This window comes from Ixodes scapularis, unplaced genomic scaffold (genome assembly GCF_016920785.2).
Source record: "Ixodes scapularis isolate PalLabHiFi unplaced genomic scaffold, ASM1692078v2 PGA_scaffold5__190_contigs__length_132052651, whole genome shotgun sequence".
Lineage (NCBI taxonomy): Eukaryota > Metazoa > Arthropoda > Arachnida > Ixodida > Ixodidae > Ixodes > Ixodes scapularis.
In genome coordinates, this window is record NW_024609880.1 from 107117092 (window position 1) to 107141951 (window position 24860).

Genomic DNA, 24860 nt, shown 5'->3' on the forward strand with positions numbered 1-24860 from the left:
TGAGTGAAGGGCTGAAGGTGAGTGTGACTGTGAGGGTGAGGGTGAGTGAGGGGCTGAAGGTGAGTGCAGCTGTGAGGGTCAGGGTGAGTGTGGGGCTTAGGTGAGTGTGGCTGTGAGGGTGAGGGTGAGTGAGGGCGACCTAAAATGCCGACCTCTGCTCCAAGGAGGCGGTACGAGAGTGTAAGAAAGCCTCCAGCGCAAGCAGGAAGGTCAAGGAAATTAAGAAGATGGCAGCCGAACTACGTCAACTTGGCACCACCATCAAGATAGGTTGGATCCCGGGCCATGCAGGGATCCCCGGCAACGAAAAGGTGCATCAACTCGCTCGCGCGGCGCTCGTTTCTTTCCGCGAGCGAGGGGGAGCACCCACATCCTCACAACCACACGACCACGGATACGCCGCACCCGGTAATGGGAAGACGTTATGTGATGACGAAGAGTATGATCCTGACGAGGAGAGGATCCTAATCAAGGAGAGGTACAGGACAAGACTGTGGGAACGCCTGCCCCAGACGCCCGACCTTCTACCGAGAGGGATCGGAAGAAGGGACAAGGTCCTCCTCACCCGCATCATGGCAGGCGCCACCCGCTCTCCGGCACGCATGGCCGCATGGAGCAAAGGAAGACGCTCCGGCACGTGCAACAAATGCACGAACAACATAAAAGGAGGCATGACTCATCTCTTATGGGAATGCCCCTACTATCAACAAATTCGGACCAAGTTCAAACCCATATATGCCCAGAACCTGGATGACTGGGTTCACCCAAAGAAGCCATCAGGCAAAGAAAACGGCCAGCTTAGTCTCCTAAACTTGGTGCTAGAAGCGAAGCTGGACGTATATGTGTAGATTCTTTTCTCCTTCATACTCTTTCCTAGCGCCACATGCCCAGACGAAGATGTCACTCGGCATACTCCCCTCACCCTCACTCTATATTTGTGACAATAAAAACGCCTTTTGAATCTGAATCTTTCCTCACCCCGTTCAGCCCTAAGCTGACAGTGTTCTGGAAGCTACGTGCTCCTTGGGCCAGCCACACGCTCGTCACCCCACGGGCACTTCGAAACCGCTCGGTTGTAGCGCGCTGACGCTATTGACACCATCACAACGCTGACAACGCCACCAAGGGCAAAGCTCATAACCACACCTGCCTTGCTACTCCACGAACGCGGGAAATCTTTTCTTTCTGTTTTTGTTTGCGCCGGATACCCCTTGACGCACCGCGCTCTCCGCTCGCTTCTCTTCGAGCGCTTGCTCGAGTGCAGCGTTTGGAACGAAAAACATAGCCAGTCGTTCAAAATACAAACGTGCGATTATCATTTACGGTTATTATCCGTCATGCTTGACTCATTTCCGAACGAAATTTCAATATTTCAATTTTTGCCTTTGCGGCCCGGGTTCCGGACGTCAGCCAGTTGAAAACAAATGAGCAAGATTCCTTTTAGTGCTTCATCGTTAGAAGTTGGAACCGCATTCCTGCAAGATAAATCGTGATTTGATTGAACTGAAACGCGGTCCGATCCGAACCCTTGCCGGCCAGCAGTTCTCACGCGAGCGGTAGATCTGCTCGGCGTACTCTAATCTTGCTCCGGCTCATCGCTTCGAATACGTCCGCTGCTTCGCTATTGAGTTGTATAGTAGGACAAACTCAAAATTTTGTTGCCCTGTTCCTCCGCGCAACTGCACGTCCGTTGCTTACGCACGTCACGTGGTTCGCACATATAATTACTATGTCGAGCACGTGTGGGTTGTGCTATAAGCAGTGCTGGTTTGCATTTTGTGCAGCTGAAAGCCACTCAGAAAATATCAAGGACACTATCTTCAGAAACTTATGGTACTTGCTCTTTGGTTCTCGTTATGGCGAAGTTTTCGCATCTGTTGCACTGTTATCCCATCTAACAAAGTGGAAGCTCCTCCCACCTCTTTCCACTTTGGTAGAGCGAACGCTGGAGAGGAGGCGACCTCCTCTCTATTGCTTGCTCCGCTGAAGTGGAAAGGGGTGGGAGGAGCTTCCACTTCGTTCTTGACCTGTCACCGGCTATAGGTCCCTAACCACTCATGTTCATCTGTGTTGCTAAGCACAATTGAAATTGCTCCCGTGCTCGTCTAAGACACAAGCTGAAGTGCAACGAAAACTGATCTGAGCTGCTCCTAGCCTGCTCCAGAATGTAGTTTTAGCTGCTCCCAACCTGCTCCAAAACAGCTGTTTCAGCTGCTCCCGAGGCTGCTGGAAAGTACATTTTATGAGTTCCACCCCTGCTTATGTTCAGCAGCTGTAGTGAATTATTGAGCAAGTATCTCGATTATACTGGTTGTTTCAGTGGATGCTTTCAAAAATCCCTAAAAATAAAATAATTGAAGAAAAAAACTCTCCTGGAACAAATTGTTAGCCAAGGCCGACTTCAAGGATTGCCGAAAACATACTCATTAGCTAAATGATTAAGTAAAATTTACTAAACCTTAATTAGTGAAATTAAATGCAGGGTGTTTCACGAAAGGTGGACAAATTCGATATTGCAAAAACTGCGCATCGCAAAAAAAAAAAAAAGGCTTGTGTCGTTTTGGTTTTGGGCCAGGGGCTTATTTAAGAAAATTATTAAAGTCGGGGTAATTAGATTGTTAATTATTTTTGCGTAATTAACTTTTTTAATATTGTGTTTAAAGGCATGGTTTCAATTAGAAAATTGCCCAGCATCATCGAAAACACTAATCAACAAACTGCAGAACGATAGAGAAAACGCGCAGCATTTTAAGGCATTCTGAAAAACCACACAAATTCAATGGGTTTTTAGGTTTCGGTTTGCAATCAGAGCGCACCTCGGCCCCGACGGCATTGCGCCCCGTGGAGAAATAGTGCAACCAGCCTCTGCTGCGTTGCGCAAGGACAGCGCAGCAGAGGCTGGTTGCACTATTTCTCCACGGGGCGCGGTGCCGTCGGTATAAGGTATAAGGCAGGGGCAGCATTTTACGTCTTTGCGCCCGCGGTTATGCTCCCCAGTGGAGTGACCTTAGTGGCCGAGGTGCGAAGCCACGACCTCTCCTCCTTCGTAGGATGGAAGGAAGTATGGCGCACGCGTGTTGCTCGCCTCGGCCACCAGCAGGGGGGTAAAGGTGGGTGAGGAGGAGTGGCAAATCCCGTGCGCCGACATCCTGGGTCCCGAGTGAACGAACGCAAAAGAGAGCGACAGAACACGAGAGAAAGAAAGCAACGTTGCCATGGTAAACGCGAAGAGTGAAAACTCTCAGCAATATAAACAGTAATAATTTAACGTTGTAAACTAAATTATGAGCTATTCTAACGCTTATAAAAAGCAATAAAGTCATTACGCTGCATTAACTTCCCTTCTGTCGAAATCTCGGAAATCTGGTGGTTGCGCAGTTTCGTATTCCTCAACCGCGCCCAGCCGCGCCCCACCGGCGAAGCCGGGTATATGGTTTAGTTTAGCGTTAACGCGAGGCCGTACATCTGCGCGCTTTTCAAAAAGAAAGCTTCGAAAGGAACGTGAATATCTTTCCACCGGTAAGTTCGTGAATTGTTGAAGTTCACGAAACTGCTCTGATGATGTAACCGTGTTTGGGACCCCGAGGGTCTGCCTGCATGATCCGCCGCTTGCGGCAGCCAGAATGTATGGGAAAATGGCGGACCTTTTCCTCTAGAGTTAGTATGTATCATAGAGATCAGTGGTATGTATGATCTCTATGGCCACCAGGGAGCAGGATCGCGGGCGCAAAGGTGCGCCCGATAAGAAACCGAAACCTAGAAATGCTTCCAAATAGAGCGTTTTTTTTTCTTTTCGGACCGCCGTAGAATATTGCCTCTGGTTTATATCTTTCTAAATTGAGTTGAATTAATGGTTTTCCATGTTGCTTAGCAAATTCATTGCATTTATGCATTAATGCATAAATGCAATAATTAATGCACCATGCATTTATTTTCACTCACTAAAAAGGAAGTTAGTAAATCTTAGATAAATAGTATGTTTTTTTTGTTTCAATCATTGAAGATCGTTGTTACCGGCAGTTTATTCCCTTAATTTTTTCACAGCCACTTTACTTTTTGGGATTTTAGAAAGGCTTCGCTGAAACATCTTCCCAATTAATTTTTATATTCGGAAACATAGAAGGAGAAGTAACCTACCCGATTTATTTAAAATAGAAAAACAACAGTCGTAACTGGGTTGCCTTTGCATCCATTCGTATCTTGTAAGATTGCAGAAAGCAGTATCTACCGGCACATCCTGCGTGCGATATGCTGTTCGACATTTTCAACTATAGTCAGTTACAGGCCAAGAAGGTAGCGGCAAATGCCCCTCAAAGAGAATCAGATATCCCTCCGCCACCTCCGCATCCAATAGCGTTCCACCGTTTCCGTGACGTCGCGGCCAACGCGCGAGGAAGGGCTTGCCTTTCTGTACACATTTGCTTTATCTTTCGACTTTTACTTAGCATTGTGGAAGGCACGAGAGGGAGATTAGAGTTCTCCCCCACCGACGGAAACAAATACGACTTTCGGGGATTAGCTTCCCCCCCGATGGATACAAAGGCTGCTTTCAGGGGCTCGGTTCCCTCTCTGATAAATACAAAGGTCGCTTTCTTAAAAAGTGGAATCGGAGACAAGTTGGAATCCACTGAAGCGGAACAAGGAGCGTTTCCAGTGAACTCTTCTTTCGACTGCGGAGAGATTTGAAACGGGCGCATCACGCTTGTGGGAGGAGCTTCTCCTACCTTCTTGACTTGTAACCGACTATAGCTGCTGAAGATGTTTTTCAAACTAAAAATGGGTAAAGTGCACCAAACTTTTTGTATCACCCTTAGTAGGTGGAAATATACACTCAACATTTTATTTGATGTTGAAAGAAGAAAAAAAGCGGCGCGCGTTTGTTTCGAGTGCTTGCTGTTTCCAGCACGCTCGAAGCCCACGAGATACCAAAGTGCACGTAGGAAGCTTTCGCTGAAGGCGGGACAACTGAAATGCCTCCCTGCCGTTCTTGTATATATCCGTATATTATAAAGACAAAGTTAACACTCAGATTTATTTCACTGTGAAAAACAAGTTATTCTTCCGGTCAGCTGTTACTGTGGTTGAGTGCCTTCTTTATCCATTTCAGGTAGCGCGTAATCCGAGTGTATCCACCCGGCATATCTGGTCGATTGCAGCCAATGCCATTGGAGACGAGGCCGATCAGTTCGAACACATCGCCGTTCTTTATCATCAGGGGTCCACCCGAGTCGCCCTGCGAGTGAGATAAGTCAGGGCAGGGCATCATTGCTGAAGCATGAACGATTAGCCAGTGCAGTGATCATCGAACCTAAACGGAACACGCAAACCATCTGTAGTGTTGTACTCTGCGCACCATGGTGGCGTTCTCTCGGGGGAAACCATAGAGATCATATGGAGGAAACTGAACAACGGCACCTTGACCCGTAGCACTTCGGGTCAGTTTGTTGAGTGCTACGCCACGAAACCGTTGCTCGGAGCTGCCGCCAGGATAGCGGTCCCACTAGAAAAGACGCAGTTCACGTGTTCCATATACGTTTGGCGCGCTTTTGCCAAGTGTCCACCAATTTGAAAGATCTACTCGGAGCGCGTGGCTGCTGGCGTCGGCGCTGTGCAGCCCATCGGACAGTTCCATATTTCGCTCTCAGGGAAGGCGCTTCGTCAGTGCGCGCCGATTCAGGATGCGCTTTAATAAAATGCACGCTTTCAAGTACCGCCAACCCTTGTTAAAGGAACGCACAAGACACGTGACACGAGCGGGTGCTCTGCCGCCATTGGCTTCCGAGGGCCGCTCATTTGGGTGCTGCGCCTCCATTTGCTTTTAAGGGCCGCTCCAGACACGTGCCTCGTGCACTGGCGCATTTGACGCTACCTGCAAGACAAACGCAAACACATCGAGGTGCTTTAGCGTTGTCGAGCGCGCCGTGCCCCCACCACCCACCGACTCGGTCACTCGCTCCGAGTGGGTCTTTCATATTGGTGGGGACTGTATACATGTTTGAGGCGGCCATATATGTGCCGATTTCGTGATATTAATCACGGTACAAACGGGCCAGGAGATCACGCAGCAATCAGTGCTATGATTAGAGTGACCGTGTTTATTTTTTTCCCTGATGAACGAGGCTCCACATGGAAGCGACATTTATCTATTAGATAATTAGCGTGGCCGCATCGCTGGGTTTTCTACGTCGCGTAGAGGGGGCCGGTGCACATATTGTACACGAGTGCTGAGTCAGCGTCCAGCCGGAAGTCGTGTTCAATCGGCCAGTCCCAGCCGAACACGGCAGCTGCGTCTATAATTTGTGTCTTACGTTGCTGGCCTCGGGCAGGTGACGTAGATAATCTAGCACGTCAGCCTTGTTATGTAGGAGGTGTTGATTGGACGACTTTAACCGAATGATTAAAACGGATGTGAGTTCTACGTGTACAACAGTCTATCGTGTTGTGTGGTGGAATCTTATCCAACTACACAAGACAATCACATATGCCGTTTATTTTTATTTGCATATGTTAAGCTAGAAACGTCAGGGTTCAAAGTCTTGAACCATGTCGCAGTATGCATTTTGTTCATTTTGTATTTTTTGTTGTTTTGCTTATTTAGGCACAAGTGAAAGAAACGAAACAAACAAACAAATTATTTGCCGATCTACAGCCGCGTGTGGCAATTCGGGGAACTGCGGTGTCACGTCACCGGAGTACAAACGGAAGCCAACAACATCTGTCCCTCCCTGTACACTCGCCGACAGCCCCGCGCCAACCGCCTTTTGTGTCGATCGCTCATCGCCACCTTCGGCGATGCTAATCCTTCCAAAGTTGACGATCGCGGAGGGAGCGGGCTCAAAGGGAAACCAGGTGGGACACTGACATCACTCGGAAGATGGCGTGGGAGTTGAGGGGCACTTTGACCTTCGATTTGTTTCATTTTTTTAAATAATAAAAACTAGCGCGCAGTCAAAAAAGAAAATATTTTTTTTTTTTTTTTGTTTTATAGAAGACACAGATTAATTTTTGTCCATTGTGAACGCGCCACTTTTGTAGCGACATGCGACAAGCGACCACCGACGTTCACACTGCGGGCGATCGGCGAGTCCCTTCGGAAACTCTCGGTAGCCGCCGTCGATTCAGTGCACCCCGCTACACTCGGGTTTGCGTTTCGCTGCTTTTTCATTTTTGTTGTTTCACATACGTTGTCGTTGCCATATGAAATAATACTCGTTATGTTGACCTAGGTCCTTCGGACTGCTGTATATCTAGGTTTGATTAATACTCGTAGCCATTACGAAGTAGACTTCGGTGCACTAGATTCTAACTATTTACGTGGTGGTCTGGTCCAATAGGGAACAGAATAACCCAAACCTATTTTTTTATTTTTCTTGTCTCGGAATTTACATTACGACATAGTTTATGTTACCTTCCTCTATGTACTCCGCTGCAAAGATATGTTGTCAATTTGGCAAATTATATTAGGATCAACACTGAAGACTGGAGGGTGTTTGATTTTAATTCGAACAGATTTATTTAAGGAAAGGCCATGAAAGCTCTGTGCAGATACGTTAAACGGCCAGTGGAACATTGTATAGAGGGCTACTCGTCACGACAAGTCCAGTACTTAAATAAATATCGTTAATTAATGTTTTTAATTAGTGAAAATAAATATACATTTCCAATGAGAAACTTCCTGAGCATAGTCGAAAGCCACTAAATAAGTTGATGTTGAAAAAAGAAAAAAAAAAAAAAACTTGAGGCGCGGATGAGCGAGGGTGCGCTAAAGTTACCGCTCGTACAACAGGCTCAAGACTGGCAGTGTGAAAACGCGGATGATAATCTTATCACCGTTTTCAAACGGCCAGTTACGTAAGAGTGGCAGACTCTTACGTAACTTAAATACTCTACTCAAGTTACTGTATCTTAAATACTTTTGAGATTAACTTGGTATCTTTCTAATACTTTCAAAAGTCAGTACTCAGTACTCTAACTTAGATATTTTTGGCGAGTAACTTGTACTCACTCGTTAAAAGTTCCGCTTTTTTCAGGAGGTCGACAGTTGCCTACAGCTCCGGAGACATCGCCTTTGTTTCTATGGTGGCTTATATTTCGTCCCCAAGTTAGCGCAAAGAAGCTCGTCCCCTCTCCTTCCTACTGGCGTTTTACAGCGAAGCTTTATATGGCTAGGGTTCCGTGTATTTTTCATGTGCGTCAACAAACACTCGCAGCGCCCTCTCTTTGTCGTCGTTCCAAGCGCTTGCGTGCCTCGTTTCCTTCCGCTCTCCCGGAGTGGCAGTCCCGTCGGGCGTGTCTAGTTTCCTCCGGTTCCTCGGGGCGGCGATAGTCGTCCACGCGAATGTATATAAAAAACCAGAAAGACAAGTCGCCGTTCTCCATTTTTAATTTCACTTCTCGTCGTAATGAGGAGGCGGCGTATGGTCCGGACTCCCGAAGAGCAACGCGGCTACGAAGAGCAACGGCGGGAATGGCAACGAGAATGTCAGCGACGGCGGCGGGCGGCAAACGCCACCGATGAAGATGGTGCATAAATGTGTTCGTATCTTTGTTCAAAATTCTGTGATACGTACGTCTGTGTCGTGTGCTAAACAGTTTCGGTGGTTCATTCCACTCAGTGAAGGTGGATGGTCATCCACCTTTACAGATAGAATGGTTTATGAATTTTTTATTCCACCCATAATAATCCTCCGGCACGGGGGGGCGCCCCTGGATGAAGGGTAGGGGCGAGAGGACATTTGTTCTCTTACACTGATTGGAGGGATGGGGAAACCTTCTGAGTAAAGGTTCTTTTTCTTTTTTTGCTTTTTATAACAATTTGTAACTGGAGGGTATCTTGGAAGTAAAGAGTTACCTTTATGAGTATTTAGTACTCTACTCAGATACTTTTGAAATTTTGCTATTTAGTACTTTACTCATTTGCTTTCTAGCCTGGTATTCAGTAACTTAACTTAAGTAATTTTCTTGAGTATCTTGTACAACTCTGGCGAGTGGCAACTTTAGCGCATCCTCACTCATCAAGTTCTTCTAAAACAAACTATTTTAGTGGTTTTTTGATGATGCTCAAAACGTTTCTAATTGAAATAATGTTTATCTTCACTAACTAAAAAGCGAAATAAAATTAATTGTTCGACTTATGACGATTAGCCTCTACATTATTATTTGGGGGCCGAGAGCTCGTCAAGCCGTTTTGTGCGGCTTTTTGTCTCGGCCTCCACCATTGTAAATGGAAAATAAAGATTGTTATTATTATTATTATTATGTTCCCTCCTTGGCTGTTCGCCTGCACAAGCGGCTCTAGTGACCTTTGACTGCTTTGTATTACTGAATTTGTTTGAATTAAAACAACCACCCCGTATAATGCTCAACTAGGGTGATCCCAGTTTTCGTAACTAAATAGGCATTTAAATTCGAGCCAAGCAAACGTATAACTAAACAAAAGAAACAAGATTACACGCTTAAGTATACTCCTATGTCCGATGAGACGTTAAAGGTTCGACAGCGGAAGTCAAAAACATAATACTTTACCACACATGCATCGGAGTAGCGGTCGTAGGCGCAAATCTGCGTATTGTGATTGAAGAACTTCAACTTTGCGCTGCAGTTGTCGCTTGGCCATACAACCTGGCTCGTGTACCTCAGTTCTGAAGCGCCATATATTGAACCTACATCGAAATCAAGCGCTTAGAAACAGACCCCAAGAAAGTAATTATCATCACGCAATGTTGAAGTTTGTTTTGCAAATGTTTTTTCTAATAACAATTTCTGTAGTTATTCAAAATAAAATATGCGCGATTTGCCATGTTGCGAATAGAGAGAGAGAGAGACAGAGAAAGAAAGGGGGGGGGGGGGGGGGGGAGGCGCGCGTCAGAGTTTTGATTCTTGTGCAACAAAGAAGAAATAACACACCGCTTATTATGTTTTACGTGATAAGTGGCTAGGTAATTAATAAAGAGCTAAATATGATTTCTTTTCTTGTTTCATAATTGTAGATTGTCGGCACCGGTGAAGGCCTGTCCAAATAGGACACTTCAAATGGCGTTAAGTGTCTCTTCACCGCCGTATGAAGTGCAAGTTGCTGTTCAGCCGTCCTTTTTAGTCTGAATATCAATAAGGAAAACAGCCAACACCTGAGCGCTTGCAAGTCGGGATGCAAAGATGGCGGAGAGATAAGGCCATGGCCCCGGCGTCCGGTGGCGGTGGCCTAGCGATGGTGGCGGCGCGTGGAGAGTCGCCGACCCGTCGACTGCGCATGTTCAGATCACTGATCTCTATTGTAGTAGGCTGGATCGCGGATCGGGAGCCCGTCGGTGTCGCCACCGGCGGCCATTGCTTGACACCAGGCAATACACGCAAGTCTATGGGAGAAACGCACAAAAGTAAGAATATTGAAGCATGTACGCTGTGCTCGGAGGCGAGCATTTTATGGTGTGCTGCAATCATTATCTCGGGTGGTTGGAGATCGAATCGGTATTTGTCAAACGTTCGAACGTCGGTTAAAAAAATGAAACGTACCGGAGCACCTACGGCCGAACTGGCAAGCTTGCTCTCGTGGTGGAGTAAACAAAGGAACTTGCCGTTAATGAGACCGTCCTCGGGGAACCCCAGAAGTTGATGTATGACAAAGAAGTTCCACCTCGACAGTGGCTTTCCGGGAGTGAGTGAATTCCGCGTAGCAAAGCTTTGGAGCTTGTCGTCTGCTAAACCCAACTCAACCAAACCGCCACCGACCCCTCGGTAACTTTGGGTGACTCTCGCCTCATTTAGCTGCACTACAGCGGAGTCACCCTCGACCACAAAATATTTATTTATAAGAACTGCGAGGGCTGTCCGCTTTAATGTTTGTACGCAAGCTGTTTGACGGGCTTATCGAAAAGCACCCCAAAAGTTCCAGTGCCGACAACAGCTTAGAAACGGGAGAAGCGGCACTTTTTCTCGTTCTTCCCATAGAGTCCCAAGCATTGGCTGGTGTCAATCAATGGCCGCCGGTGGCGACACTCGGCCCCAGCTGCCGAGGCCGCGGTCCGCGATCCAGCCTACTACAATAGAGATCAGTAGTTCAGATCGAGAGGAGACGACCAGTGCTGCCCATTTTGCTATTTTGTAGCTAGATTTAGCTACTTTTGGGGTCAACTAGCTACCAAAAACTTTCTTCAGCTACGAATAACCAAGTTTATTTTTTTTTTATTTTTTTTTTTATGGCGCTTTAAATGTAGCTATTTTCGCGGATTTTAGCTTTTATGTAACGAATTTCGTTCCTGGTTGGCAACATCACAGGGCAACGTGTTGTCGCCGCAGTTGGAATTTGGAAAACTTCCAAAACTTCTAAGAGTCTCTACTCTCTTGCGTCGCGCTACCAAGCGTTGCGGGTAGGCGCGCATCGCATCGCAAGCGACCGCTCCTGGCCGCAAGGACGCCGCAACGCACCCAAACGCGTTCAAACGCGAATGTGCGTATGGGCCTTAAGTTCAAACTAAACTCGGTCCCCCTCTTTCTTCCCAACACCTTCCACTAGATGATCGGGGCGCCAAACCTTTTACCCGCTGCGGCTTCTCTTCGCGGTGGTAGTTCAGGGCAACCGATACATAACAACGTTTTAGGTGCATGCTAGCACGGTTTTCGATCCGGATTGTCAACCGTCACTTAGTGCATTGAATGCGTGCACGGCTTTTCCTCGGTTATAACTCGAAGAATCCAGGTGGATGTTATCTTTTAGACCTGTCAAAAACGTTCGACAGGGTCTTCCACAATAAAATATTTTTAAATTTAACCAAAATCTTTGGCGACGGAAAAGTTGTAAATTGGATTAAGGACTACCTTTCTGGACGATCTCAATTTGTGGAAATTAACGGAAATAGCTCAGCTAATAAGAGCGTGTGTTCCGGAGTACCTCAGGGTTCAGTACTTCCCCCGCTTCTCTTCCTGCTCTACATTAATGACATAACTGATAACATCGACATCAACATTAGACTCTTTGCTGACGATTGTATAATATATTCTAAAATACCAAATTCTTCGGACCACTTAAAATTACAAAACGCTTTGGACAATTAAGATCTCAGACTGGTGTCAACACAGACACAGTAGCCATGTCCAGAAGAAAAACACACTGAATCATTCTTATAAGATCAACGGATTTCAAGTACCTGGGTGCCTTGGTCACAATGGATCTGGACTGGGGCCTGCACATAGACGCAGTGACGAAAAAAATGCGCTAACGAAATTGTGGTGCATAAGAAGGCGACTAGAATACGCTTCCTGCGATACCAAACTGTTGGCCTACACGACACTTATTCGACATGTGCTTGAATATGCCAGCCCTGTTTGGTTCCCCTTCACAAAAACGAACATATGAAAATTAAAAAAAAGTGCAGAGGCTCGCTGTAAAGTTCATTACCAATAAGTTCAGCACGCGTGATTCACCATATGAGCTGTGTAGAGTGCTCGGCGTGCAGCCATTAGAAAAAAGAGCTTAGCTTGCGAGATTGAAACTAATTTACCAAATAGCCGATAACTTGACTAAAATAGAAAAATCCAACTACCTTATTCCTCACGATGGAAGAGAAACCCGTTCAAACCATAGGAAATTATTGAGGGAGTTCCAACCTAAAAGTAATTGCTTTAAATTTTCATTTTTTTCACTAGTAGTCCAGGAATGGAACAGTTTTCCCGGACCCGTTATCCGCGCTAGCTCGCTAACACAGTTCATGAATGATACCGAAGCGCTCATGATGTGAAAATACCATATCTCATCCACTCAGTTTGTTTCATATATATTTGTTACCCTCTGTATAACTCTGTTTTCTCTGTACTATGGTCATGCATCTGTGTTTTGTACCACCCTACAAAAATCCTCCAATGAGGATAAGTAGTTTTGATAAATAAATAAAACATGGCGCGGAGAAACCTTTGTGGGAGGGGTTTGCCACGCATGCTATTCGGCACACGCAACAGACTATATATGTGCGCGCTTCGTATCTTTCTTATACTTACCATCGTCTTGTGCGCTATTTGTGTTCTAAAAATCTGCCTGTGTACGAATACTCTGCTTGTAGCAAGCTAGGCCGGCTGACATTTTGTTTTCCGGGATTGTAATTTTCGTGCGTTCCTAACGGCTGACATGGAGCAGATGCTAGTTCGCATATACACGGTGAGTCACGCACCCTGAGAAACAAGCTGGCACCGGGCGTCGTTTCCCTGTTACGTTCTTGCAGGAACCACGGGGCGAACCCTCGGCTCCTGATTGGCCTTTTTTCAAGCACGTGACAAATGCGCGGCCGCCGGCAACTAGACACACGCGGCGGCCGCTTCAACCAACGCGACGAAGAAAACATCCAAAGGCTGGTTCAGACATCCGCGTTCGAGTTTGACCAACTCCGTCATGGCCGCTGGCGACTGCTCACGACGAGCTGGTTCATAGGTCCGCACAACGGGTCCAAGTGGAACGCAAGAAGTCTTAAAGGGATGCTTCCACGAAATCTGAAATATTCCCGTCGTGTTCAAAAATAGGTTGAATATGATCCACAATATCCGTCAATGACAATCGCTCGTTTGTATTTCGAGCCTGGTGGCTGTATTTCTCGTTATAAACGGCCCACTCTGGCGAGCGCTCGGAGAAGGCCCAGCGGAGACCACGTGACATCCAACGCAATCGTGACGTAGGTCGTCTCGGGACGAGCAAAGCTACGGCGAGGCTGACGTCGAGAGGATGGCCTAGTCGTTCCAGCCACCGAAGCGGCTGCTTTTGTACGAATTTTGAGTGACGTGTTAATCTTCTATAATCTTGTACGGGGACAATAGCGACTTCTGCGACACACAAAAGGCATTCTCGGGAAGAGGGGAGTTCCTCCTTCCCCTCTTCTCTCGTTGTGGCCGGAGGCGACACAACTTCCGTCACTAGCTGTCAAGGTTCCTAGACGGGCATTACAAGCGAGGCGTTAGCGACATCCACCAGGTGGTCTTTGCTAATCGTTTAATTCGTTTTAAAATTCCTTTTCGTGACTTTTTTAACAACAAGATATTGACGTCTTCGATGTGGTACTGCTCCTTTGAACACATATAGACAAAAAAAAATGAGTGCCGAAATTTCGTTGTAGTATCCCTTTAAGGTGTAGTTGGTCACACAAACAATAGTGTTGCGCAGAAAGAAAAAAAGAGGGGAGAGTGAAGGAAAGTTGAAAGGAAAGCTACGGTGACACGTCAACGGAGAAACGAATGAAATGAACTGCGACAATAGGGAGTTTTCGAATAAAGTACGCAATTTTAGCGCACGCTAGCGCTAAATTTTGCGCTTACGTTAGCGCACGCGACGCAGGAGAGTTTAATAGCGTTTCTCCACTGCGCCGCAAAAGCATCTCGCGCTTGCAACGCCACCAAGATACAGCCACCATTTTTATTTCACACATGAAAAGCTGTAACCTGAAAAAAAAAAAAAAAGGTTTTTTGGTTCAGAGTAACATTTTACATTTGTTTAAACGGGAGAACGCGGCGCGAGCGGTCGACCGGTCGTGTCCGGATGCGTCGCCTTGGCAAGAGAGGTCTCGTGTACTGACCTTCATCGATAAATCTTGGCCATAGCCTCCTATGTCTTGGCGCGTCGCAAGCATCCGTTCCTTGTGATCGTTGCCCACCTTACCGGGTTTTCCGAACGGAATGCAATGTCGTCCCGTATTAAAAATCGCAGTCGCGAGGATGCCGCCGACGTTGCGCTCACGACGCCGCCAAAGCGGCCGCAGCCATGGTCCTGGGAGCCGCCATTTTTTTAACTGTGCTCGTCTTGGCTTGAGCCAACCTCTCCTCACGAATCGTTCTTGGAGGAGCGCAAGGACCACTGGCGTTTGCCCGGTCCGCGAATGCGGTCACTGGCGGCCATCTTTAGGTAGAGTTATATCACCTCACTGATCTCAATGACAATTGCTGGATCGCGCTTGCCGCTCCCGCAAGTGAAGCCACCGGGCGTCACTCGCTTGGGATACGATTTGCCGTTTTTGCTAGCCTTTGCTGCGGTTTTCCAGCGTGCTGACGACACGTTTTCTACTCGTTCGTCGTCATTCGCCGAAGAAGTTTTTTGAAGACTCTGTGTATTGTTGAGACTTTCCGTTGTGAACACGTGGAAAATTTTACGAAAGTGCAGTGTCGCAGGAAAAAGGCACAACGCGTCGAAAGGAAGGGCTGGCGGCGTGTTCAAAGCATCCTTGGCACGCCGAAGTGCCGTGTCTCTGTGCCTTCGCGCGCTTGGATACCGACCAAGAACCGACGCCGTGTGAATGTGTTTAGCGAGTGCAATGTGCGTGAAGCCGTATCAAAAGGTACAACTCGTCGAAAACGTGTCGCCGGTGTCGCGGCGTGATCAAAGCTTCCTTGGCACGCTGAGTGATGCATCTTTGTGCCTTCGCACGCTTGGATACCGGTCAAGAATTGACCCCGCGCCAAAGTTCTGAACGTGTGTCGCGCGTAGATGCCTTTAGATCATTTATATATATCGGCCACGGAGTTCTGGATCGTCCAGCTGTTCCGGTGAGTTGCTATCAATAAAAGGGGGAGATCTGTACGTATTCTTATGTTCTATATTAACCATGGCTATGTCCCAAATCTACTCTAATAGATTCCGTGGGAGCACGAATAGGGCAACGTTGTACGTGGAGCCAGGTGGGTTTTCGAAAGCAAAAGTACAAGACGGCGAGAATGAAAATCTTTGAAGCGCGGCCGATATGGTCGTGTGCAATCTGTTGACCAATTACAATTAGGCGAGTCGCGTAGGTTGATAATAAGCCAGCACTGATCAGTGATGAGGAGCTGTTGTGCACGGTATTGTGTAAATCGTCTAAGGACGAAAAAAAGACGTACCTTCTCCCCATCCTCCGTCGCTAGTGGACGCTGGATTAAGCTCGTTCCTAAACCGCGAGGGGAAAAGACGCTGATCCAGAGGCACGAACAGCTTCACGCACATTGCACTCGCTGAACACATACACACGGCGTCGGTTCTTGGTCGGTATCCAAGCGTGCGAAGGCACAGAGACACGGCACTTCGGCGTGCCAAGGATGCTTTGAACACGCCGCCAGCCCTTCCTTTCGACGCGTTGTGCCTTTTTCCTGCGACACTGCACTTTCGTAAAATTATCCACGTGTTCACAACGGAAAGTCTCAACAATACACAGAGTCTTCAAAAAACTTCTTCGGCGAATGACGACGAACGAGTAGAAAACGTGTCGTCAGCACGCTGGAAAACCGCAGCAAAGGCTAGCAAAAACGGCAAATCGTATCCCAAGCGAGTGAAGCCCGGTGGCTTCACTTGCGCTGCAGCGAACAAGCGGGGAAGCGCGATCCAGCAATTGTCATAGAGATCAGTGTATCACCTCTAGCCAGTGTAAGCTGCTGCAGCCGCTATCTTCCATCCATGGCAGATAGCGTTTTGGCAGGTGGGTTGGCAGGCTGCGGTCAAAATAGCGTGGGTGATATTGCGTGCTTGATTAAAATTATTTGACGAAACATGTTTTTGAAACCCAGCGTGAACAGTAGTCCGGTTTTTGAGGACCTGGTAAAAGTTTCACGAAATCGCAGCACCGGGAGAAAAGCAGCACAGCACGTATCGAAAGTCGCATCGAAAGAAGCATCGAAAGCAGACGACGGTACGGAGTCTGCTTTTGATGCGAGCTGCGCTGCTTTCCCCGGTGCTGCGCTTTCGTAGAACTTTTGCCGGGTCCTCAAAGATGAGGCTACCGTTCACGCCGGGTTTCAAGAATCTGTTTCGTTGAACAACTTCAATCAAGCACGAAATGTCACCCACGGTACAGTGTACTAGATCTACGGCTATTTTTATGGCAGCCTGCCGCCATTGCGCTGTCCGCCATTTTACTATGATGGCTAGAGATGATATAACTCTACCTAAAGATGGCCGCCAGTGACCGCATTCCGGTCCATAGGAGGAGCTGGTCAAACGCGATCCAGCAAATAGACATAGAGATCAGTGGCAAGGACTCTTTGCGTACGCACGCAATTTCCGAGAAATAGGGCACGCTAAAACAGCGCACGCAGAGCGCAAAACGTTTGTAGCGTTCGGCGCATGCGCAGTGGCGACGACGCTATTCTTGGCGTATGCAAAGCTTTAGCGTGCGCTGTTCTAAAACTCCCTAATACTGAGTTAACGGTCACAAGATCTTCATCTATAGTTGGTGACAGGTTAATAACTCAGAAGAAGCTACTCCCACCCCTTTCGTCTTTATCAAAGCGAGCGCTGGAGAGGAGATCGCCTCCTGTCCAGCGTTCGCCCTGCTAAAGTGGACAGGGGTAGGAGGAGCTTCCCTTTAACTTTTAACCTGCGACCGTCTACAGAGCATCACTTATCACCCGGGCAAAAAATGCTGAGTCACTGAGCTCTGGACCCATGCGCAGTGTCCAATATACGGCACAACAGATCGAGCTACAGCGCATGCTCAGAGAGCGTTCCCCAGCCCAGCGGACAAAGTTGGCAGCGCTCTGAAGGTGATTTTTGCGAAGGTCTACAGTTGGGCGATGGGCTCAGAAGAAATATTCTCAGAATTCTAGAAATGTACTTGCAAAGTGTTCCGTGTTTTGAGTAAAAACTCTAGAGGCTGGGTCACATATTTGCGTTTGGTCGCAACCGAATGCGTTGTGCAACCTTCTATTCGCTCACGATGGAGATAACACACTGGCGCATACTCTCTCGGTTACCCCTTATGTGTGATTTCATTTGAAATCGTGCAGGCAAGAAGGGTCAAATTTTTAATTTCGCTGAAAAAACTATATGTTATGGCGTCGTCCCTAAAAATGCAGTAGCCAGAAACCGCAAGCTCGTGGGATTTTTTGTTCTTGACTTACGAATTTCGTAAGAGGCCGCGGCGGAAAGCAGTGTTTTTCACATCCCTCGTGGGTCGGATGTTTCGCTCGATCTCCCGCCGTGGATTTTGAGTCCACATTATATTAACTTTTTTCAAGCACTCTGTAAGTAGAGTTAAAAGGCTCTAATGCCATAAAATAATTTTAGGTGCTTTGCGTTTTGTTTTTCTGTAAAACTGTCAAAACACCCCCCTCGGTTAATTGTTGATGAACTTTGGTAATTAAATACTTCCGATCTACTTGGGTTACGTCGATACTTTTTATGTCTATGGAGAGCCCAAAACACGCTCTTTATATATATTATAAAATCACTCAGCTGTATAAAATTTCCTTTGCGGTACGTTTACGTTGATGTTATGCTAAGACCAAAAAGTTCCAATTTTGAAATCAATTTTCTAAAAAAAACAACAACACATTTTTTTATTTTTTTGTAAAATGTAGATATGATAGTTACCTACTCGAAAGCCAAGTCAAGAAAGTGTGTATTTTGTTTCTATGTTCTAAATTTAAGCATCAATATCGTACAAACACGTGTTTTTACGGCTCGAAACGGACTTCCGAATATCGCGTCTTCACAAACTTGGAAATACTTTTGCCTTTTTCTCAACGTTCCCACATAAAAATTAAATAGAGTAGTTCCACCCTCTTATATTTATCGATCATATATATTTCATTATAGGCGGCAAGCTACATTGGAGGAGTTCAGAAGAGAAAGCAACACTTTTTAACAAACCAGCAGGCGTCGTACATTTTTAAGCGCGAAACACATGTACGACGAAACCGTCCGATCAGGCGAGGGTTTTCAATGCTCCCCGATGCTACGAAAACCCTCTCCCCCCAAGGTCATTCCGGCAGTCCGCACGTCGGATCGGACGGTTTCGTCGTACATGTGTTTCGCGCTTTAATCTGTAGAAATCGACAGACGTCGTATTGATTCGGGGAATTCATTGGCCTATATGAACGCTCCGCCCTTTCGGAACCAGCAGATGACCACGACCTTTCGCGCTCGTTGTGTTAGATCGGACGGCCCGTGGCAGTAAACGAGCAGCGCACCCTGGTGTCACGAGGAGTGAAATGGTACGTATCTGTCGTTGACGCGGCGAACAGTGACGGCCACGCAGGAGGAGTCAGTCAGCTAGAGTACTGCAGAAGGGAAAGCAAAGGAACTGTTGCCTGGGAGGATGAGGACACCACGGCCTTACGATATCGACGGTCAACAACAGTTCTGCCGGCCAAAACAACGCTGCGTGCGCGCTAAAACCGGCGGCGCGGGACAGAAATCTTGCAGACGCACACACAAAGATGGGCCAGTTTCGTTAGGGATGTGGGGAAATTTTGAAACCAGCCATCCGTGCACGCGTGAAACAATACCGCGTATTTGCCCAAGCTTCGAGCGCCCTATCCTTGAAACGGCCATGCTCTATCTATCTCTCTCCGCGGAGATCCGATAGCACCGAAAGGTTATCTTTTTTGGAAACAGCAAAGCCCGGAGACTGACATTAAAAACGAGCGTGTTGGTAAATGAAGTCAGCCTCCTTGTCAACTATAACCGTTTGTGAAGAGTGGCCCTGTCACGAGATGAAAAGTTAGCGCCGGCTGACGTGTTCTTTTGAAAAAGGGAAGGGGAAAGAGAAAGTTGCTCCTCTCCCTCTCCCGACTGACTAGGGGAGGAAGTGGCCGAGCGGGCTAACGCGTCTCAGCTCGGAGCGTGGAGCGAAAGCTTGCGCTGGAAACCTCCTGGGTTCGATCCCCGCCACCCCGCCCGTTTCGATCTGGATGAGTTTCATACCGGCACGCTTTCGTGTGATCACGACTGCGTGATGCACGTTAAAAACCCCAGGTTAGCGGTTGTACCGCACTGGCCAAATTTCTCATCTACAGCTAAGAGACCGATTACCCGTTGAGGCGCATCTCCATCAAGGCTGTATAAACATAAAGAGCAAGCCAATTTTTTTTCCCGACTGACTGACTGACTCCCGATATGAAGCTCGAGGCATGTTCTCTCGGTTACCTTCTCGCGCATCGCTGCTCGAACCCTTCACTTTGTTCCGCACAGCCACTGTTCCGCATAGCCGTCTTGGATTTGCGGAACAGAGTGAATAGATTCGAGCATCATCTGCACGCCGTCATGCTGCCAGGCTTCTGTGTTGTGGGACCGGACTCGGCGTCGGTTAATTAAGACTTTTTTAATTTTTTTTTTTTTTTTTTTAAGTTTCGTGTGTGTTTTTTGTTCCGCTGAACTTTGTTTCTTTAATTTTTTTTTGTTTTTTTTTTAATTTTTTTTATTATCTGTTTGTTAGCATTGTTTAGTTGTTTGGTTTATTTTGTCATGGCGTAGCGGCCTGAAGGTGCTGTAAAGAGCGTGTTCGCATTTGGTTGTGTCCCGTTCAAGGAATGCCCGGAGGAGTCGGTTTTTGGTCTTGCCATGTGCGGCTGAGTTTTTCCGTCTTGATTGATTTTCTTTTTTTTTTTTACCTTCACCTGTTGTTGACTTCCACGTCTTACTCTCCACCAGGCGTGGCCCTGTTGCTTTGCGAAACCTCGAACCTAAATATTTTATTTTTTTTACGCAATTTTCGTTAAGATCGGAGTTGGGTAATTTTATTCTTATTTATTTTCATTCCCTACCCCTCTCCGTGACTATCTTTCCGTGTGTTTCGGACCGTGTCTGTGTCATCGCTTTTGTGTATTACGGAAGTGAAAGGGCCATTCCCTGTTGATCTGTTTGATGTGCAGTGAACAAACCCTAGCGTTTGATTTCGGAAAGAATTGTATATAATATATCAATGATGTTTTGACTTTCTATGTCTTAGTAATATGACCGCTAATAGCTAGTCATGCTAATTTACAGTGAAAGTTTTATAAATCGAAACAATAGAACGTCTGTGCCTCTTCGATATTGAAGGTCTGGTCTACTAGGCCATGCTGATTTGATTATATATGTTTCTTGTGGTTTCCCGCTCTTATCAAAACATAAATAACTATTCAATACCACAAAATGCGTTTATAATTGATTACAAAACGCAGACAAAATTTAAGAAAACTTTTTCACAATTTATAGCAACACACGGGTCGCTTTGTCTGACTTAGGGCTTGCAAAACGAAGACGTCGTTTTCCGATATTGAGGCCGTTCCATTAGGGTCACAGCAGAGAGGGTAAAAAGACAAAAAAAAAATGACCTTCCCCTCTCACCCGGATGTCTGCGCCGCCGAGTGGGCTGTACCTAGCATCCGGCTGGCGTACAAACTCTGTTTAAAATCGCGTCATTTTGGAAATTTCAAGCACAGATGCGCCGATCTTGGTATTCCAGTTATCGTGTAATACTATGCTAGATAAAAAGGCTAAGAGGGTCCAATTGCGCCGTTACCTGCGTGAAAAAAAAAAAAAAAAATAGGGCAAACTGTGTCAGATTGGCCGGTCTCTACGGCGAAAAGTAAATCCGGTTGCTGTACCTTTTTTTCTATACAAAGTTCCCACTGGTGGAGGCCTTTAGCGACCATGAGTGGAAGTGTGAAATAATAAATAAAAATGTGCTCTCCTGCCGCAATACACGCAGTAGTTGAGGGTAGTACTGCCGGCTGACTCAACTGCTATTTAAGTAACGAAAAAAAAATATGCTAGTTGATCATTTACCGAAATAGAATAGAGAGCTCTAGGCTGATTTGGAGTAGCCATAACTATTCTAAGAACGCGAACCACTTCACAACGGCAGCCACGAGCGAGAGTTCGATGTGTCGTACAGCCCGCCGGTACAGCCCAAAAGATGGAGAATGGCAACCTCCTGGTTTGTCGTCTGCTAGCGGAGTCAGGCGCGTGCCCTCTCTTTCGTTTTACTCTCCCGAGTGCTGAATTTCCCAGATGCATGAAGAGGGCGCTGCTGTCGAACAAAATGGTGCCGCCCAAAGAGCACTAAATGGAATGATCTTTTACTTTCTCGACTTCCTTTTCGAGTAGACAGCTATTATATCTACATTTTAGCAAAAAAAAAAAAAAAAAAGTCTTTTTTTTTTTAGAAAATTGATTTCAATATTGGAACTTTTGGTTTTCGCATAACATTAACGTAAACGTCTCGCATAGGATAGTTCAAACAGCTAAGTCATTATATATATATATATATATATATATATATATATATATATATATATATATATATATACAAAGACCGTGTTTTGGGCTCTCCATAGACATAAAAAAATATTGATGTAACCAGGGTGTCGAACCGAAAACCGGAACCGAACCGGTATTTTTTCCGGAACTGAACCCGAACCCGAACCGTTATATTGTTATCGCGATGAATTCGAACCGGAACTGAACCGGAAAAAAAATAACGGTTACCGGCTCATGTCAAAACGGTTCGGCCACGCGCTGTTGACAATGAATGTGCTATCAATGCCATTTTTTTTTTAAGTGCCGTCAACTGACACACACCTCGCTTACATATTTTTCTTCCCCACTCAGTCTTAGGAATATAAACGCTGCATCCATGAATCTTGACAAACGCTGCATCCATGAATCTTGACATAGGAACCAGTATTGCGCTGGTCGCGGCTTGCACGAAAGAAAAAAAATTAAAAGGCTGTGCAAAAAAAAAAAAAAAAAAAAAATCGCGTCATGGGATTTCATTTTTCTACAATCTCGTAAATCCTAAATGCTGCTGTGTGCTCATTTCATAACACGTTTCTAGAACGCGCGAGTTCTTGAAGCTTGCTTCCATCGGAATGAGAAAAGAAAAGGCTGTGGAGTTTGATAATAATGCATCCGGTTTCGTATAGGCACTTAGAAGCTATAGTAGATTACAAGTCAAGAAAGTAGCGGCAAATGCCCCTCAAAGGGAATCAGATATCCCTCCGCCCCCTCCGCATCCAATGGCGTCCAATCGTTTCCGTGACGTCGCGGCCAACGCGCGAGGAGGGCCTTGCCTTTCTGTACACATTTGCTTTATCTTACGACTTTGACTTAGCATTGCGGAAGCCACGAGAGAGAGATTAGAGTTTTCCCCCTCCGATGGAAACAAATACGACTTCCGGAGATTAAGTTTCCCCTCCGATGGACACAAAGGCTGCTTTCAATGGCGCGGTTCCTTCTTCGATGAGTACAAAGGTCGCTTTCTTAAAAAGTGGGATCGGAAACAAGTTGGCATCACTCTGTAGCCCATATCTATCCATTGAAGCGGAACAAGGAGCGTTTCCAGTGAACTCTTCTTTCGACTGCGGAGAGATTTCAAACCGGCGCATCACGCTTGTAGGAGGAGCTTCTCCTACCTTCTTAACTTGTAACCGACTATAACATATTTGTGAGACAGCGAACTCTTCTAATTTAATATTTATCCTATTACGTCCCTCTGGCGTTGCGTTCGGTGAAGTGTTTTTCATATTCCGTATCTTGTTTAATGAAAACTTCTTTAAAGGGATACTACAACGAAATTTCTGCGCTCGTTTTTTGGTCTATATGTATTCAAAGGAGCAGCATCACATCGAATATACCAATATCTTGTTAAAAAAGTCTCGAAAAGGAATTTTAAAACGAATTAAACGATTAGCAAAGAGCACCTGGTGGATGTCGCTAACGCCTCGTTTGTAATGCTCGTCTAGGAACCTTGACAGCTAGTGACGGAGGTTGTCTCGTCTTCGGCCACGACGAGAGAAGGGGGGAAGGAGGAACTCCCCTCTTCCCGAGAATCCCTTTTGTGTGTCGCAGAAGTCGCTATTGTCCCCCCAGAAGATTATAGAAGATTAAGCCGTCACTCAAAATTCGTACAAAAGCAGCCGCTTCGGTGGCTGGAACGACTAGGCCATCCTCTCTACGTCAGCCTCGCCGTAGCTTTGCTCGTCTTGAGACGACCTACGTCACGATTGCGTTGGATGTCACGTGCTCTAAGCTGGGCCTTCTCCGAGCGCTTGCCAGAGTGGGCCGTTTATAACGAAAAATACAGCCACCAGGATCAAAATACAAACGTGCGATTGTCATTTACGGATATTGTGAATCATATTCAACCTATTTTTGAACACGACGGGAATATTTAAAATTTTGTTGTAGTATCCCTTTAAGGGTCTAATTTGAGTTACCGAAGGCTAGTTCAAATAAAGAAAGCTGTATTTTCTCCCCACTGTTCCTTCAATTGCTTACACGCCGAGGTGGCGGGATAGTTAGCGGGTTCTATTTGTAAGTGGGTTTGTAAGGAGGTCGCGGATTTTACAGCTACTGCGTCGGACCCAATTAGATGAAGTCCGAATGCGTAAACGTCGGTGAGGTAACCTTTGAGTGCACATAAAGAAACCATTCCTGGTAGAAATCCCTGAGCCTCACACTACGATGTATCCCGTTTCGTATGTGCTGATTTCAGATGTTTTATTTGTAATTTATTTTGATGTTGCAATTTGTCATTTATTATTTCCGAACCGGTTCGCGAACCGGTTCAGCGCCCCGAACCAGTTCGCGAACCGGTTTGCGGATCAAATTAATCGAACCGGAACTGAACCGGAACAAAATAAATTTACCTGAACCTGAACCTTAACCGAACCCGTATTTTTTTCGGTTCGACACTGGATGCAACCCAAGTAGATCGCCAGTATTTAATTGTCAAATTTCGTCAACCATTAACATAATAAACATTACATTTTTACAGAAAAAAAGCAAAACGCCTAAAATTATTTCATGGTATTAGAGCCTTTTATCTGTGCTCACACAATGCTTGAAAAAAGTTAATATAATGTGGACTGAAAATCCACGGCGGGAGATCGAGCGAAACATACGACCAAGGGCGGATGTGAAAAACACTGCTTTCCGCCGCGGCCTCTTTTAAAATTCCTAAGTCGAGAACAAAAAATCCGACGAACTTGCGGTTTGTGGCTACGGCGTTTTCAAAGACGACGCCATAACATATATCTTTTTTTAGCGAAATTAAAAATTCGACCCTTTTTGCCTGCATGATTTGCCACATAAAAAAATAATGCGCAAAAAAAAAAAGAATATATATATAATATATTTTGCGCATATTTTTTTTTAT

General features: G+C 46.1%; 1 protein-coding gene across 1 annotated transcript in view; it reads right to left on the reverse strand.

The window, feature by feature from the left end:
• Nucleotides 1–5065: 5065 nt before the first annotated feature.
• Nucleotides 5066–24860, reverse strand: part of LOC8038104 (trypsin beta-like) — a 39145-nt gene continuing 19350 nt past the window's right edge. Inside the window, exons 6-7 of the mRNA XM_040213916.1 lie at nucleotides 9526–9662; nucleotides 5066–5233 (exon numbers count right to left, since the gene is read on the reverse strand). Coding sequence (XP_040069850.1) covers nucleotides 5066–5233; nucleotides 9526–9662 — 305 coding nt within the window. The remainder of the gene's footprint in view (nucleotides 5234–9525; nucleotides 9663–24860) is intronic.